We start from the raw sequence: 13942 nt of genomic DNA on the forward strand, positions 1-13942 counted from the left end.
TCAGGCCCCCCAGCCCCGTCCTGGATGGGGTTCTCACTTCCTTCACAGCAGCTCTGACTCCAGCAAGCCCTGCCCAGGAGTCAAGGAGAACCCAGCCAGCCCTGTGATCTGGAGCATTCTGTGGGTGCCATGAGACCTCCCGGAGGCTGCAGATCCCACCTCCCCATGGTGCCTGCCAGGCACAGCTGCCACCCTCCAGCTAAGGGAGGGCTGGGCCAAGCCCACATCTCAGACGCCAGACAGTGTGTGATCCTTTAATGAAGAGCCGGGTCAGTAGGGCCACCATTCTCCCCGAGGACCCCCTGCAACAGACACCCCTCACTCCTGGCTGCCCCAGTGGCAGGGTGGCCCTGAAGCAGCCAGCCCTGCTGAGAGGTCAGTTTGCAGCGGCCTAGGAAAGGCATTCATCTCTCCGACCTAGGAACGTGGCAGCAGCAACATGGCCAGAGGCAGCTAACGAGGTCAGGGATGGTGGAGGAGGAGGGCGGGGCAGGAAGTGGGGGCTCTCCTCCTTCCTCTCTGAATCCCCTGGGATAAAAGCCAGTGTTCAGGAGCAGTACAGTCTCCCCAGGGGCTGGAGGCCCTTCCAGCCACTCTCTGGAAGCCCTTAGTCCCCAGTTTCCCTCAGACTAACGTCACACAGAAAGTAGCCCGCAGGGTCACTGGCCTCAGGGTCACCACTCCATCAGCCTCAAGGCCCCAGGCCTGCGAGATGAGTCCAGTAGGGCCCAGGCCAGAGCCACCAGGAGACTTGGAGCCACCTTTCACTAACTCCACTGGGCAGGCACTACAGGCATCTAAGAAGGTGGTCTCTCCCTCGTGGTTCCGGGGCTGCCCAGGCGGGGCTGAGGCACAGCAGGCCAGGGCTCTCCAAGTCCCTACAGATCTGTGACCTTGTTTTCTACAGCCGCTGCGATCTGCTGGAGCCGATAGCCCAGCTGCATCTTCTGGGCCGTGCCATCTTCCTCCAGGGCAGTGATGATCTGAAACACAGAGACCAACTCAGCAGGGGGAGACAGCCAGCCTGCCGTCTGCCTTTGCCACAGACTTCAATAGGCCTCCACAGCTACCGCAGCAGGTGTGGGTAGGGACCCGAGAAACCCTGTGAGCCGCCGCACTCACTTCCTCAGGGCCCCCTCAGGGAGGGGATGATGACAGCAGAGTCACTGTGGGGTTTTAAGGATTAGTGAGGACCTAGCACTCACGGTAATGCATATCACCTCCCCGGTAAAAATCGTTTTGAGTGGAGGCCAACTTCACCCACCATGCTGGTCTTCTCCGCCACAAACCCCCCTGGAAGCCCTGCTCCACCCATCCTGGCTCCCCCGCCCACCAGGCAACAAGCAGTTCCTAAATTCCTACGTGCCGGGTGCTGGACAAGGAGCAGGGACCCGGCCGTGATGACAGGTACGATCCCTGCCCTCGTGGGGCTCACTGGAGGGGAGACAGGTATTGACCAAACACGGACAACTACAAAACCACAAGGGGGGCTGCCACAGAGGGAAGGGTGGGAACAGGAGGGGCTCGCCGGCCACTCCTCCACAAGGGGACAGCTGTGTCACGCGGCCCCGCCTCCCCCACACCGGCACCCACACTGCTTGGAGCAAGACACCTGGACTTCACGCTTGCGCATCACTCCTGGGTCAAATGCCTGCCCCCACTCCAGGCCTGAGCCGCGAGGCAGGGCCCTCATCTCTCAACAGCAACGGCCACATCCCTGGGGCCACGCAAACATCTGGGTAGATGATTCCAGCAGGCACTCAGTGGGTTGACCGGTGGATGCTCTGATCCTGAGGCCCAGCCCAGGAATCCCCCAGAAAGCCCCCTTACCGGTTCTGTTGTGCCCTCATCTGCCCCAGACCCTGTACCCAGACCCTCCTCTCTGGCAGCGCATGCAGCCCAGCCAGGCCCACACCCCCAGAGATGGCCTGCACAGCACACTGCCACATGTGGTCTCAGGTGGGGCTCTGAGTGAGCGTAAGGTCGGGGCACAGGTGGCCGCTGTGTGTCCCTCCCAGCACATCCTGCACACCATCTCCAGGCCCTGGTAGATCCCCAGCCATCCATCACCACCACCATGCCCAGGAGCCCGGCTGAGGAGCCCGGATGGGGAGGGCGGCAGCAGGTAAGAGCCGGGCCACTACCAGGAAGCACACCTGAAGAACAAACACTTCCCGAGCCCAGGGCCCAGCCCCCCACCACCACCCTGTGCCTGGGGGAGACCCGAAGGCCCCACACTTGCGTCACAGAGCCAGTCACCCTCTCACATCATCCTGACCATGCCCAGGTTCTGCCCACCTGGTCATAGTATTTGTTGATATACTTGTAGAGTTCGTGCAGGGCCACTCGCACCCCCAGGTCTCCAGAGTAGTTCTAGGGAGGAGAGACAAGAGGTTACAGAGATAGGGGGTGCTGCCAGCCACCAGAGGAGGCCCAGGACCCCAGGCAAGGGGAGTGGGGAAGAGGGCGCTGGGAGGTAGAGGAAGGAACAGGGCCCTGCATTGGGAAGCAGAGCCCCTCCACAGACAGGGGATGCCAGGCTAGACGTGCTAAGCTGGGGACAGGATAGGACCAAAGGGCCTCCTTGGTGGAGAGACCCTGGATCTGTAGTTTCACCATGGCCTGGGGTCTCCACTGGGGCTCGGTGTCTCTCCCCGTCCAGGCTCCAGCTGGGACCCTCTGGCGTCCCAGGCAATCGCAGAGCCAAGCAGAATAGGTGCTGCTCACAGGCTGTGACCCAGCATAGTTCTGCTCTGACCTCATTCAAGTCTTTCCTGAGGTCACACCCAGGCCCCTCCATGGGGACATCTCTGAGCTTCAACTTCCTCTTCAGGACAATGGAGTTGACATCACCTAACTTGTAGAGCTTTTATGGGAATCAAATGAGAAGTAATCAAAGCACCCCACACACGGCAACACCCCAAAACTGTAGCTGCTATTGTTATTGTGGTTGTGGTCATCATCATCATGGTTTCAGATTTACATTGTTTATAAATTCCCTGGACTGGACTGTTTGGAGGCTGTTTTAGGAGTAGGTGGGGGCATGTCTATAGTGCCAAGGAAAGCAGAGCAGTAGGAAGACGTGGACAGGCTGACCCAGGCAGTCCTGGGGCTGAATCCCCGCCACCTCGCTGCCTTGGAACTATGGTCCACAGGCCCCGAGCGGCTGCAGACATCTAAACACCTGGCTGAGTCAGGTTAGGTGGCAGCTGCTAGGATAAGGCCCCTGCTGCTCTCTGATGAGACACTGGGAGCCCTGGTCTTTTACAGAGGCAGCGGGAACACTGTGCTGAGGCCCCCAGGGCTTCCCTACAAAGGAGCAGTGTGAAGGGGGCAGGACCCTTGTGGCAGAAGGCCTGTGCCCAACCCAAGAAGCAGGAGGGCCATACCCGGGACAGCTCGGCCAGGATGGAGTTCATCTCTTGATCACTGGCGGGGATGGTCTGTCTGATGTCTGCGTAGTACCTGCCAGAGATCATGGGTCCGGCAGCCGCTGGGGAAACAAACCCCTCCTCACCCCACCAGGCCCACCCCTGGGCCTCAGCTGTAAACACCCACCAATCTGTCTACCCATTATCCCCCAGATGCAGTCCCTTTCCCTTGTACCTTTCCACCATCCGTTTGTACCGGGGAATATCCCGAGCATACAGAAGTTTGTTGATGGGAGAGTCCTGGGTGCCAGCAGGTGAACAGTGAAAGGAAAAGAAGGATGAGAGCTTCTGTTAGGGTGACCAGCTGTCCCAATTTTCCCAGCACTGTTTCAGTTTTAAAACTAAGTCCCGAATCGCAGGAAACCTCCTCAGTCCCAGACAACCCGGATGGTTGGTCACCCCACTTCATTCCTTCTGTCACCCCTCCCCCAATGTCCCATCTCTGCTGTCATCACCTTGAGCTTCCCCCCCATCTCACTCCAAGGTCATCTCTCAGCTCCACGTGCCTCCACCCGGACCTGGCAGGGAACTGGCATGCAGGGTGGGAAGGGTGCAGTGCCGTGTGGAGCCCTAATACTGCTTCTCCAAGTGCTGTTCATTCCCCATGTAATCATTTTAAAAATCAGGAAACTAACCCCGATATTTAATTAAATTGCCCCAGACCACCTCACTCCTGTGTGGCTGAGCTGGGATTTGAAGCAGGTCTCTCAGACCAGGGCCCACACTCTAACACAGCCAGACACATCCTCTACCACCGAACTGGGCTCCAATCCCAGCTCTGTCCCAGTGGCTGTGGGCAGCACACTTCCATTCTCTGGACCTGCTGCCTCATCCTACAGCTGCTGGGAGGGTGAGGCAAGACTGCACTGCCCCCTGTGAGCAAGGGCGTGAGCGCTGGGCCTGAGGCAGGATGCCTGCTTCTCAGCAACTCTCCATGGGTGGCCCTTGGCATCCTGGTTTGCACTATTCCTGAGCTACCTAGGAAGCATCTGCAGTGCTGCTGGGAAGGGGAAGCAGTGTGAAGATCAGGCAGAAGAACCCAGCTACCATACAGCACACACCCTGGAGGTGACCCCTGTGTCCTGGTGTGGCTTTGTGGTTCTCGGCTTATCGCAGGCAGAGTAATGAGAGCAGGCAGAGCAAAAATGGCTTTCAAAAGACAGCACTACAGAGTGGAACTTTCCATCTTGTTTCCCCATGGAGATCTAGAGCTAGATCTCTCAAGAGGTCCCAGGCCCAGGGGTCGAGGCTAAGCAGAGTCCGTTCTCATGCAGAGCCACGACAGCCCTGCCTGCTGGGTGCCTGAGCAGTCATGGTGGTGACCCCATATCTGTTACGGGACTCTCTGGGTCCTGACCACTGTGACAACATACCTCCCCCTCTCTGTGCCACCAGGCAACCCTGACCACCTCTCCTCCATGCTTCCCAGCTCCCCTGTCAGCACATCCCTCCTCGCCTGGCCCTCCCCTGGACTCTCCTCCCTGTACTGCACGGGCTGGCAGACACTTCCACTGCCCTCGGGAATCAAATCTCCGAGGCAGCCTGGAGCTGCTCTGCGATCGTAGAATCCATGGGCTCACCTCCTCCAAGTCTCAGCTCACCACCGCCAGAGGCCCAGGGCGCGTAAGGAACCCCTCCTTCTTCCTCACCCCCATATCCAACCCACAGCTTCTGCCTGCCCTGTACCCTCTAGTCCCAGCTTGAACCTGGCCACCACTCGTCCCAGGGACAACACAGCTTCCTCTCTGGACTCCAGGCTCCAGTCCATCCACTGCACGATTGCCAGGAGGCTCCAGCTAACTCTCAGGTCTGACCACCCCCATCGCCCTCGGGGTGAGCCCTAGCCAAGTGGCCCTGGCCTCCTGCCGCACCGCCAGCACTCTTTGCTCCACTTAACCCTGTGAATCAGCACACGTGCCCCCTTGCCCTTGCTCATCCCTGAAGGCTGAGGCACGGCCACCTCCTAGGGAGCCCAGGGACAAAGCCTGGCCCCGGGCCTGGGGTCAAAGGCCTCCCATATCCTCGTCCTTGACATCCTCAAGAAAGCCTGGAGTCTGTGCATGCACAGCACTCTCCATCCCCAGCCACACTGCCCCACCCCACCCATGCCCTCCCGGTCCACCCAACCAGCTCACCCGGCCCAGCTTGTGGTCAGCCAGGGTGCAGGCATCCATGAAGGTCTGTGCAATGACCAGGAACACCGCATCCATGTTGTCAGATGTCTGCACGTCGAACACAAACTGCGGGTTTTTTATTATATTGATCCAGAACCTCAGCGGCAAGCTGCGGGCGGGGCAGGTGTGGCCAGTGAGTGTGCTGGGGAGACAGGAGAGAAGACCCCGCACATGCTAAGCCCGCCCGCCCCACCCCCACCTGTTGGTCTTCCATATATGGACAGTGTCCTGGTCCGCGATGCCATGCTGCTGGGCCTGCTCGTCCAGCAGGTCAAAGAAGTACTTCACAGCGAGCGGCACGGGACGGCTGGTGCTGAGAATCACCTGGAACAGGTCATCCACAAACTTCTGCAGGGTGCCCTGCGGAGGAGGGGAAGCACGAGATGCAGTCAGCAAGGGGACCTCAGCCCAGCCCAGCCTCAGACGCCTTGTGACACCAGGCCTGTGCGAGCCCCCCACACCCCCAAATCCCACTACCTGTCTCGTCCCTGCCCCCAGCCCCACCTTCATGGACAGCAGGCGGGTCAGATAGATCTCAGGGATGGCCTTGGCTCGCTCCCGCTCCCCGCCCCGGAGGCTGCCCCTCCGAGGCCTGGGCGGCTCCGGCTCCTCGCTTGGCTTCACCAGGTGCCAGGGCCGGATGCCCCCCTCGTCCACATCCTCCAGCATTGGGGTCCCTGTACCAAGACCTTACAGCTTGTTACCCCTCATCAGGTGCCCCCTGCCCTAGACCCCCGGGGTCCTGCCAAAACCTAGGAGTGGGGGCACCTGGTTAAGGGCTTCTCTGGGTGGAAGGGAAGTAGACACAAGCCCACCCTGCGGTCTAGGGAACCTTCCCCCATTACTGGAGACTGGGCAAAGCAAGGGTAGAGGACTGCGATGGCAGGGGCAGGGCAGGGGGGAGGGTAAGTACTCACTCTCTCCAGGGACATAATCCTGGCTTTCCCGGAGGACATGCTTGGTGAGGCAGGGGACGAGGGCCACAGTTGCTCCGTCTGGGACCTGTTGACCACAGTTGGTGACCCCTCCACCAGCCCACCCCACCACAGCCCTCCCCCAACTCCCACCCCTCCCACCTTGTAATGCTGCAGGGTGTTCAGGCGCCTCCACAGACCCTGGACCTCAGAAGTCACGTCCTCGTCGGAAAGAATGAGATGCCCGGCCACCCCAGACCGCCATTCTGCAAGGACAAGGTGGGCTTGGTCCAGGGCTTTCAGAATACCCTCCCTGCAGTGGAACCTGTCCCCTTTTCTACAGGGACAGTGGCCCCTCCATCAGGGGCAACCTCACCCAACTTCTCTGAAGTCCAGAAACAGGGGCCCCTCACCAGGTGACAGGTCGTCCCTGTAGAGGTGTTCCAGAGCCCACTTCCCCTGGGTGATAAGCTGACCCTGCAGAGCTGGTCTAGGGCCAGCCTAGCCCTGGGGGTCCCCAGACCACCCTTCCCCTCTGCCCTCACCGACGTCCAGGGTGCGGGGGTCTGGCCGCTGAGCAAGAGGCACTCCTTTATAAAGCTGGTCCAACATCTTTTCCTTGGCCTGGGAGATGGTGTCACAGTCCAGGACCTTCACGGGCACGCCCTGGGCTTCTCCCGCTCCAGGCCCCACGGCCAGTAGTGCATTCAAGGTCTATGCACGATACATGGGAGCATTCAGGGCCCACGCCACATGTGGGATGACCAAGATGCAAGGCCAGGGCCAGGGACAACCCATAAGGAAGCCACTGCCTCTGACCTCCAAGCACCAAGCAATCACTCCTTCTTGTCTCTTCACCCGCCTGCCTCCCCAGGGACAGCAGCTCCCTCCACTCTGTGGCCCCAGCACCTGGCACAGTGCACTAGTGTCTGCTGGGTGAATGGCAGAAAAAATGGGAGAGCACAAGTCCCTCTGAACTCTGATCCTCAGGCTCCTGGCGCAGACAGTTAGGCTGAGGCACCTGAGGAAGCCCGCATAAGAAGTGGGGTCTCCACTAGCCAGAGGAGCAGGCCTGGCAGAGCCTGAGTGGGATTTTCCCAAAGGAACTCCACGTGGGCCACGAAGGGAAAAGTTCCCCAGAGGGAAACAATGGGCAGGTCTGCCAGGGTGACTCCCAGCTTGGTGGGCACAACCATGCCCCTGGCAGGATGCTGAGACCATGATCAGGCAGACACTCAGGCCCTGACACAGCAAGGACCCGGACGGGCCCTGGGCAGGGTGGGCTGCTCCCTAGACTCTGGCTGTGGCCACCCTGACCCCACCCCAAACCTGGGGAACCTCTGAGGCCCTGTCTTCAAGGTCTGGCCCTCAAGCCCCTATCCTGCAGCCAGCGAGAGGTTAGGCTGGCTCAAACCAGATGCAGACCCCCACACAATCATACGTGGTCACCCTCCTCACCTTCATGGGAGGCTGACTCACCAGCAGGTTCTCTCTCTCTCCCCCTCTCTCCCTCTATCCCTCTCTCCCTCTCTCTCCCCCCCTCACCAGGGGACGGTACTCCACGTCCTCTCGGAGCAGGCGGTTGTCATTCAGGGTGTATTTGGCTTTGCCAGTCACGCTGTCTACCGGCCCCTTGTCCACTTGATGCTTAATTCCACGGAAAAGCATGTACAGAGGCTCCCCTACCGAGTCCTGGGGGAGTGGCGGGCAGTTAGGACGCCTGGGGCAGGGGACAAGCATGGGACGGAGGTGCTGGGGAAGGGGACAGGATGCAGGCTGCAGAAGGCTTAAGGTGACTGAGGACATGCTGGGCAGGGGTGCCCAAGCTGTGCTGGGGCAAGAAGCTGCGTGGTTCGGAGTCCTGACTCTCCCTGGAGGGGAGCCCCACCCACCTCTGCCTCACTCACCCTCACGAAAGTGTAGAGGCAGATGGACATCCAGTTGGTGAGCAGCTTCTCCACCACGGTCTCTGTCCTGGGATGACAGGAAAGAGGGGGCAGAGTCAGCAGGTGGGGACCCAGGGCTTTCTATTCTTCAGACCCCAGGCCCCAGAGGGCCTGACTCAGGTCTTGGCTCCAGATGTCCACGGCTGCCTGGCCCCCGTGGTGTCTGACGGGCATACAGACCTGCGCAGCATCAGTTTGGGGTTCTTGGCCACGTACTGGGCCACCAGGTCACTGAGCAGGGTGCGCAGGATGTCAGTGAAGTACTCAAGCTTCCCATGCAGTGCCACGGTGAGCAGAGATGCCACATAGGCGCGGTCCCGAGCTGAGAAGGTGCGCTGGCTCTCCAGGGTGTGGATGAACTGGCGCCAGGGAGAGGGAACGGGTGGGCGGGGAGGGCAGATTCAGAAACGGAGGGACTGAGAAGGGATGGGGCTGGAGGGTAGGGGGGCCCCCTCCCCACCCCTGGAGGGCCCAGATAGGGGGCGGGGCCGGCACCTTGATGAGGAAGAGCTTGCTGTTAAGCAGGTTGGAGAGCTGCCCCAGCCCTTGTTCCACAGTGGGTCGCCTGCTCTCAGGCACGCCCAGGTCCCGGTGCAAGGGCGACTCCTGGTGCCCAGGGAAGAAGACCCTCTCGGCATACACCTTGTAGTCGAGGAAGGGGATGCCGCTGCCCAGAAGGTCACTGGTAAGATCGGTCATCTCGGTCATAAGGTCTGTTGAGCAGAAGAAGCCAGGTTTGGGCGCAGATCCCAAGGTGATGGGAGCAGGCTTGGGCAGAGTCCTGGAGCGTGGGGTCTTCGCAGCCTCACCTGTGAACTCCTTCTTGCAGCGGTCCCGCACGCTGCTCTCCAGATTCTCCAGCTGGATCTGCACCTTCTTATAGTCCCTCAGAGCCTGCTTGCTCTTCCTCCTGCTCAGCGCCAAGGTCAGGGCAGGGATGGCCAGAGGAGGCCCGAGCCCTTGCTAGGTCCCACCGGGCCCAGGCCTGCCCAGGCCAGCACAGTCTAACCCCGCCATGCCCAGCCAAGCGAGGGCCTAGTCAGAATAATTAAGCCTGTCCCATCCCACGCAGGTCACACCCACCCACAACTTGTCTAGCCCAGCCTAGCCCAGGGATCAGCAAACTATAACACGGCCAAATCTGGCCCCTGGCCTGTTTTTGTAAATAAAGATTTGTTGGAACACAGCCATGCTCATGTGTTTATATGTTGTCCGTGGCTGCCGCAGGGCTATAATAGCAGAGCTGAGTCACTGCCACCAAGACCGCCTGGCGCACAAAGCCTGAAATAGTTACTCTCCTGCCCTTTATAGGAAGTGTTTGCCTATCCCTGGTCTAGTCTGCCCCTTCCCAATCCAGCCACACCCTGCTACCTGCCCAACCCAGCCACACCTGGCTGCACCCACCTGTACATGAGGACAATGATGATGACACCCAGAGCCAGAAGAGAGGTGCCCACCCCCAAGCCCACCTGGGCTGCCATGGGAAAAGCCACAGGGCTCTCGCCATCGTACTGCACGTGGCCCAGAGAGAAGCGTAGGTTCCCCATCTGCACCTGCACAGGGAGCCACCTGTGAGCAAGAGATCAGCACACGCCCGATGCCTGCCCCGGCCCAGGGCCTGCCCACTGACCGTGAACTCAGGCAAAGCGTCAGGCACCTCCCGGAGGGCATGGTGCCAGGGTAGGGGCTGCTCCACGGGGGGCTCGCAGTACAGGTGGTGCCGGGTCAGCGTTTTCACCATGCAGGGGCCGTCCCCTATCATGGCCACCACCTCCTCCTTGGACATCGCAAGGTCCAGATTCTCCCCCTGGAACATGGGGTCACTGATCGATCATTCAGAACTCTTCCTTAAGGGGAGGAGCTGATGGTCACTCAGATCCTATCTCCCCAAATGTGGGACGGATGGTCCTGAGACCCACCCCCAGGAGCAGGGCTGATGGTGCCTCAGCACCTCTTTTCCTGCACACGGGGTGACAGCCCCATGGATGTTTCCCAAGCTGCCCCCTGACCCTTTTCTGCCCCTCCCTATCCTCCTTCCTTGAGTCTAACTTCTCCAGAGCTAAAAATCTGGAGACTATAAAGCTGTCCCCAAATCCTACCCAGTGACCTAACAAAGCAGAGCCCCTGCTACTGCGTGTGTCAGAACACACGCCAAGTATGTGTCCACATGAGACAGGCTGCCAAATGGGCATCAGCCCAGGCGCCTATTGTGTACCTCGCCGCCACTGCGTGTGCCAAACTATTTACATATCGTTATTCAGACACCTGCCATGGAGTGTGTCAGGACCCAGACCACAGGACCTAAGCCCCAGCCAGGTGTGTCAGGCTAGGCACCCCGCCACCAGCCCCCTCGGCACTCGCCATGTCCATCCACTGGCCCTTGCTTTGCTGTCATGCCCCCTCTGCCACACAGAGCAGTACCATCCAGCAAAGTGAAGGGTCTTGGGACCCTGCCAGGTCCCTCTAGGAGCAGTACCTCCACAGAGAGCACACTCCCAGGCTTGTGCCGGAAGGGTGCGGTGGGGTCCTCAGGGTTGAGGGGCTGCAGAGTGGGGTCGGCCTCATAGGAGAAGGGTGTGGGGTTCAGTGTTGCAAAGTCAAAGACCAAGTTGTCAAGGATGAATTCCACACGGACCCAGGGGTCCTCAGGCAGGCCTGGGAGGGCCGGCGTGCGGCACGTGATGAGCTGGGAGGAGTTCACGTGGCAAGGCTCCTCAAACTAGGGCAGAGGGAGGGAGGACAGGGAGGGTCCGCTGAGGGTGCACAAGGGGGGGTCCAGAAAAGATGGGGACATAGCCTCCACTGGTACCCGCCACCCACAGCTGTCTAGGGGGTGGGGGGGATGAGGGGCAAGGTGAGCGATGGCTAGCCCAGTGCAGGCAGGGGATGCCCATGGGGGTCCTACGTGAAGGCCACCACAGGAGGCTCCGGGGGAGCACGCCGTCTCCGGGACCACGCGGTGCCTCCGCCCAAGCCCCTGGCCTGGCTCTGGCGCTCTCATGGCCACAGTCACTCGGATTCTTGGTGTCTGTACCACGTCCAAATTCTGGCCACGGACCCATATCTCACGTCCTCCACTGAAAACACAGCCTGTGAGCCACTTATGGCTTATGTGAACAAGGCTTTAAAGCACAGCCCAGTCCCTGATGTTAGGTCAGCTCCAACCCAAAGCCCCACGGCCCCTCTCCCCACCAGCAGCATGGGAGTCGAAGCCCCCCACATAGAGCCCTACAAACCCCCATGTACTGGAGCTGCAAAGACCTCCCGACCACATGCCCTGCAGCCATGCCCTCGGCCCAGCACCTGAGGAAGCTCTTGGCGGGGCCAGCAGAGGTGACATTGGGGTCTGATGTGTACTCGAACTGGCTGTGATGAAGCCTCCGCTCAGCAGCCCCAAACCACACAGCCACGGGGAGCGTGGCAGGCGTGGGGTGTGGGCTGGTCTCACACCGCAGCTGCTCCGCCTGCTGCTCCAGCAGCCTGAGAAGGGAGGGAGAAGTGGCAGGCAGGCCCGACTGGGCTGGAGGGGCATAGGAAGGGGGAAGGGGTGATTCCAGGACACGGGACCCACTCGGGCCGCAGCTCACTTCCCTTCAGTGCTGATTGCAGTCTCCACAAGTGACCCTGGAGGCTGCACTCCCACGAAAGCCCCAGCTTCGAGAGGGGCTGGCCACTTTCTGATGGAGCAGACTCGGCCCTCTCCCCTGTTTCTGCTCTCCCTAGTATCCCACCCCTCCATCTTCTCCCCGGAGCTCAAGGATATTTGCAGAATGAGGAAGCGGCCCTCACAGGTGACAAGGCTGGTCTCCAACTACCACTCGGATGTCCTCCAGTCGCCCGGTCAGAAGCTTGGAGCCGTGCAGGGTGAGGCTGGTGCCCCCGGCTCTGGGGCCTCGGGCCGGGAAGACGGAATGCACCTTTGGGTCCTGTGGGAAGGGGACAGGGAGAAACAGACAGGCATCAGGCCAGGAACAGGGAGGCAGGGGGAGCAGACAAGGAGGCCCTGGGGTGGGGAGCCCCAGGGAGGCGAACCAATGGGCTGGGAGGAGCCACCTAAGGGGGTGGCCCATGGGTAGCTGGTGGGGACTCGACAGTCAGGCACCTGGTAGGCAAAGTCATGCTCTGAGACGCCGTGTCCTCTTCCTGGCACCTCCACCGTCACAGCGCCTGCCACCTCCTCCCCGCTGGCCCCAGTGATACACACAAGGCTGTGGGCACAGGGCAAGCTGGGGTGCTGGGCCACACTGAGGGCCCCTCAAACTGACCCGGCCGCCCCCTCCCTGCCCCACTACATCAGGTGTTCTCCCTGGCTCCCAAGATTGACAGAGATCCTCTTGCTTTGGAAGGAATTCCTTAACGACTCACCAGAAGGCTTTGGCCTCTGAGAATTAATATCTGTGGTTCAATCATTCAAGTCCAACCCCAGAGCCCCCTGACGAGGAGAATTTCTCTCTCTGAGGGGCACAAGCCCTGGTAAGGCTGGTGGCAGGGGTGGGTTGCTGAGCTAATGAGTGGGCCTAACCGGCCACCATCACCGTGGGCACAGCACCAGTTACAAGGTGGTGGAAACTTGATTTCCTCATGAAAAAATGTTCCTGAAAGCCTCTAGTCAGGTCTGGGGATAGACGTGAAGGGAAAGTGAGCACTCTAAGGAATACTGGTTCTTAGCCAGGAAACAGAAGCTTGGGGCAAATTAACCTCCAGAATGTGAAGCCTGCAGTGGTTCGACTCTGTGACATTGTCACGGTCACTGCAAACGCCCCCAGAAAACAGAACAAGCGAAGTGTGAACTACCCGGGAGAGGCTTCAGCTGGAATGTATTTTAATCACTTTATAAATCAGTTCAGAAAGTACTTTAGTCTCATGGTTCTAGAATCATTAACAGTCACCTAAAGTTTTCAGTCATAATACATTCAGGGGGTAAACAACATGCTCTAGCAGAGTCTTGTTGAAAATAAGACTGTGGGGTACTTGCCTGGTGGCACAGTGGTTAAGAATCCGCCTGCCAATGCAGGGAACATGGGTTCAAGACCTGGTCCGGGAAGATCCCACATGCCGCAGAGCAACTAAGCCTGTGCTGAGCCTGCACTCTAGAGCCCGCGAGCCACAACTACTGAGCCCGCATGCCACAACTACTGAAGCCCGCGCGCCTAGAGCCCGAGCTCCGCAACAAGAGAAGCCACCTCAATGAGAAGCACACGCACCAAAATGAAGAGTAGCCCCCGCTCGCCGCAACTAGAGAAAGCCCGCACGCAGCAACGAAGACCCAACACAGCCAAAAATAAATAAATAAATAAATAAATAAATACATTTTTTAAAAGAAAGACAATAAGACTGTGGGGCCCCAACACGGGCCTACAGATCCAGACCTCTGCAGGAAGTGGAGGGAGGTGGTCTAAGGATCTGCTCTGGGGGGTTTTGGACCAACTCTCCAGGTAACCCTGACATTCGGCGGGTTGGAGACCTGCTGCTTGTGG

General features: G+C 59.7%; 1 protein-coding gene across 23 annotated transcripts in view; it reads right to left on the reverse strand.

Annotated features, from left to right (window-relative positions):
- Nucleotides 1–240: 240 nt before the first annotated feature.
- The window catches only part of PLXNB1 (plexin B1), a 29217-nt gene continuing 15515 nt past the window's right edge, over nucleotides 241–13942 (reverse strand). For 18 of the 23 annotated variants that reach the window (XM_082411945.1, XM_082411947.1, XM_082411946.1 and 15 more), the window contains 21 exons: nucleotides 12568–12673; nucleotides 12255–12391; nucleotides 11769–11945; nucleotides 11371–11542; nucleotides 10942–11184; nucleotides 10096–10272; nucleotides 9870–10018; nucleotides 8961–9375; nucleotides 8646–8824; nucleotides 8427–8493; nucleotides 8065–8211; nucleotides 7065–7233; nucleotides 6682–6785; nucleotides 6523–6607; nucleotides 6110–6294; nucleotides 5805–5965; nucleotides 5567–5714; nucleotides 3607–3671; nucleotides 3390–3465; nucleotides 2299–2373; nucleotides 241–983 (listed from right to left, as the gene is read on the reverse strand). In XM_082411945.1, coding sequence (XP_082268071.1) covers nucleotides 879–983; nucleotides 2299–2373; nucleotides 3390–3465; nucleotides 3607–3671; nucleotides 5567–5714; nucleotides 5805–5965; nucleotides 6110–6294; nucleotides 6523–6607; nucleotides 6682–6785; nucleotides 7065–7233; nucleotides 8065–8211; nucleotides 8427–8493; nucleotides 8646–8824; nucleotides 8961–9375; nucleotides 9870–10018; nucleotides 10096–10272; nucleotides 10942–11184; nucleotides 11371–11542; nucleotides 11769–11945; nucleotides 12255–12391; nucleotides 12568–12673 — 3142 coding nt within the window. In that variant the 3' untranslated portion in view covers nucleotides 241–878. Of the gene's footprint in view, nucleotides 984–1612; nucleotides 1736–2298; nucleotides 2374–3389; nucleotides 3466–3606; nucleotides 3672–5566; nucleotides 5715–5804; nucleotides 5966–6109; nucleotides 6295–6522; nucleotides 6608–6681; nucleotides 6786–7064; nucleotides 7234–8064; nucleotides 8212–8426; nucleotides 8494–8645; nucleotides 8825–8960; nucleotides 9376–9869; nucleotides 10019–10095; nucleotides 10273–10941; nucleotides 11185–11370; nucleotides 11543–11768; nucleotides 11946–12254; nucleotides 12392–12567; nucleotides 12674–13942 lie in introns of all 23 variants that reach the window. The other 5 variants (XM_082411936.1, XM_082411935.1, XR_014250517.1 and 2 more) reach the window with 4 other exon arrangements.

Source organism: Balaenoptera physalus, assembly GCF_965194825.1.
Source record: "Balaenoptera physalus genome assembly, chromosome: 11".
NCBI lineage: Eukaryota > Metazoa > Chordata > Mammalia > Artiodactyla > Balaenopteridae > Balaenoptera > Balaenoptera physalus.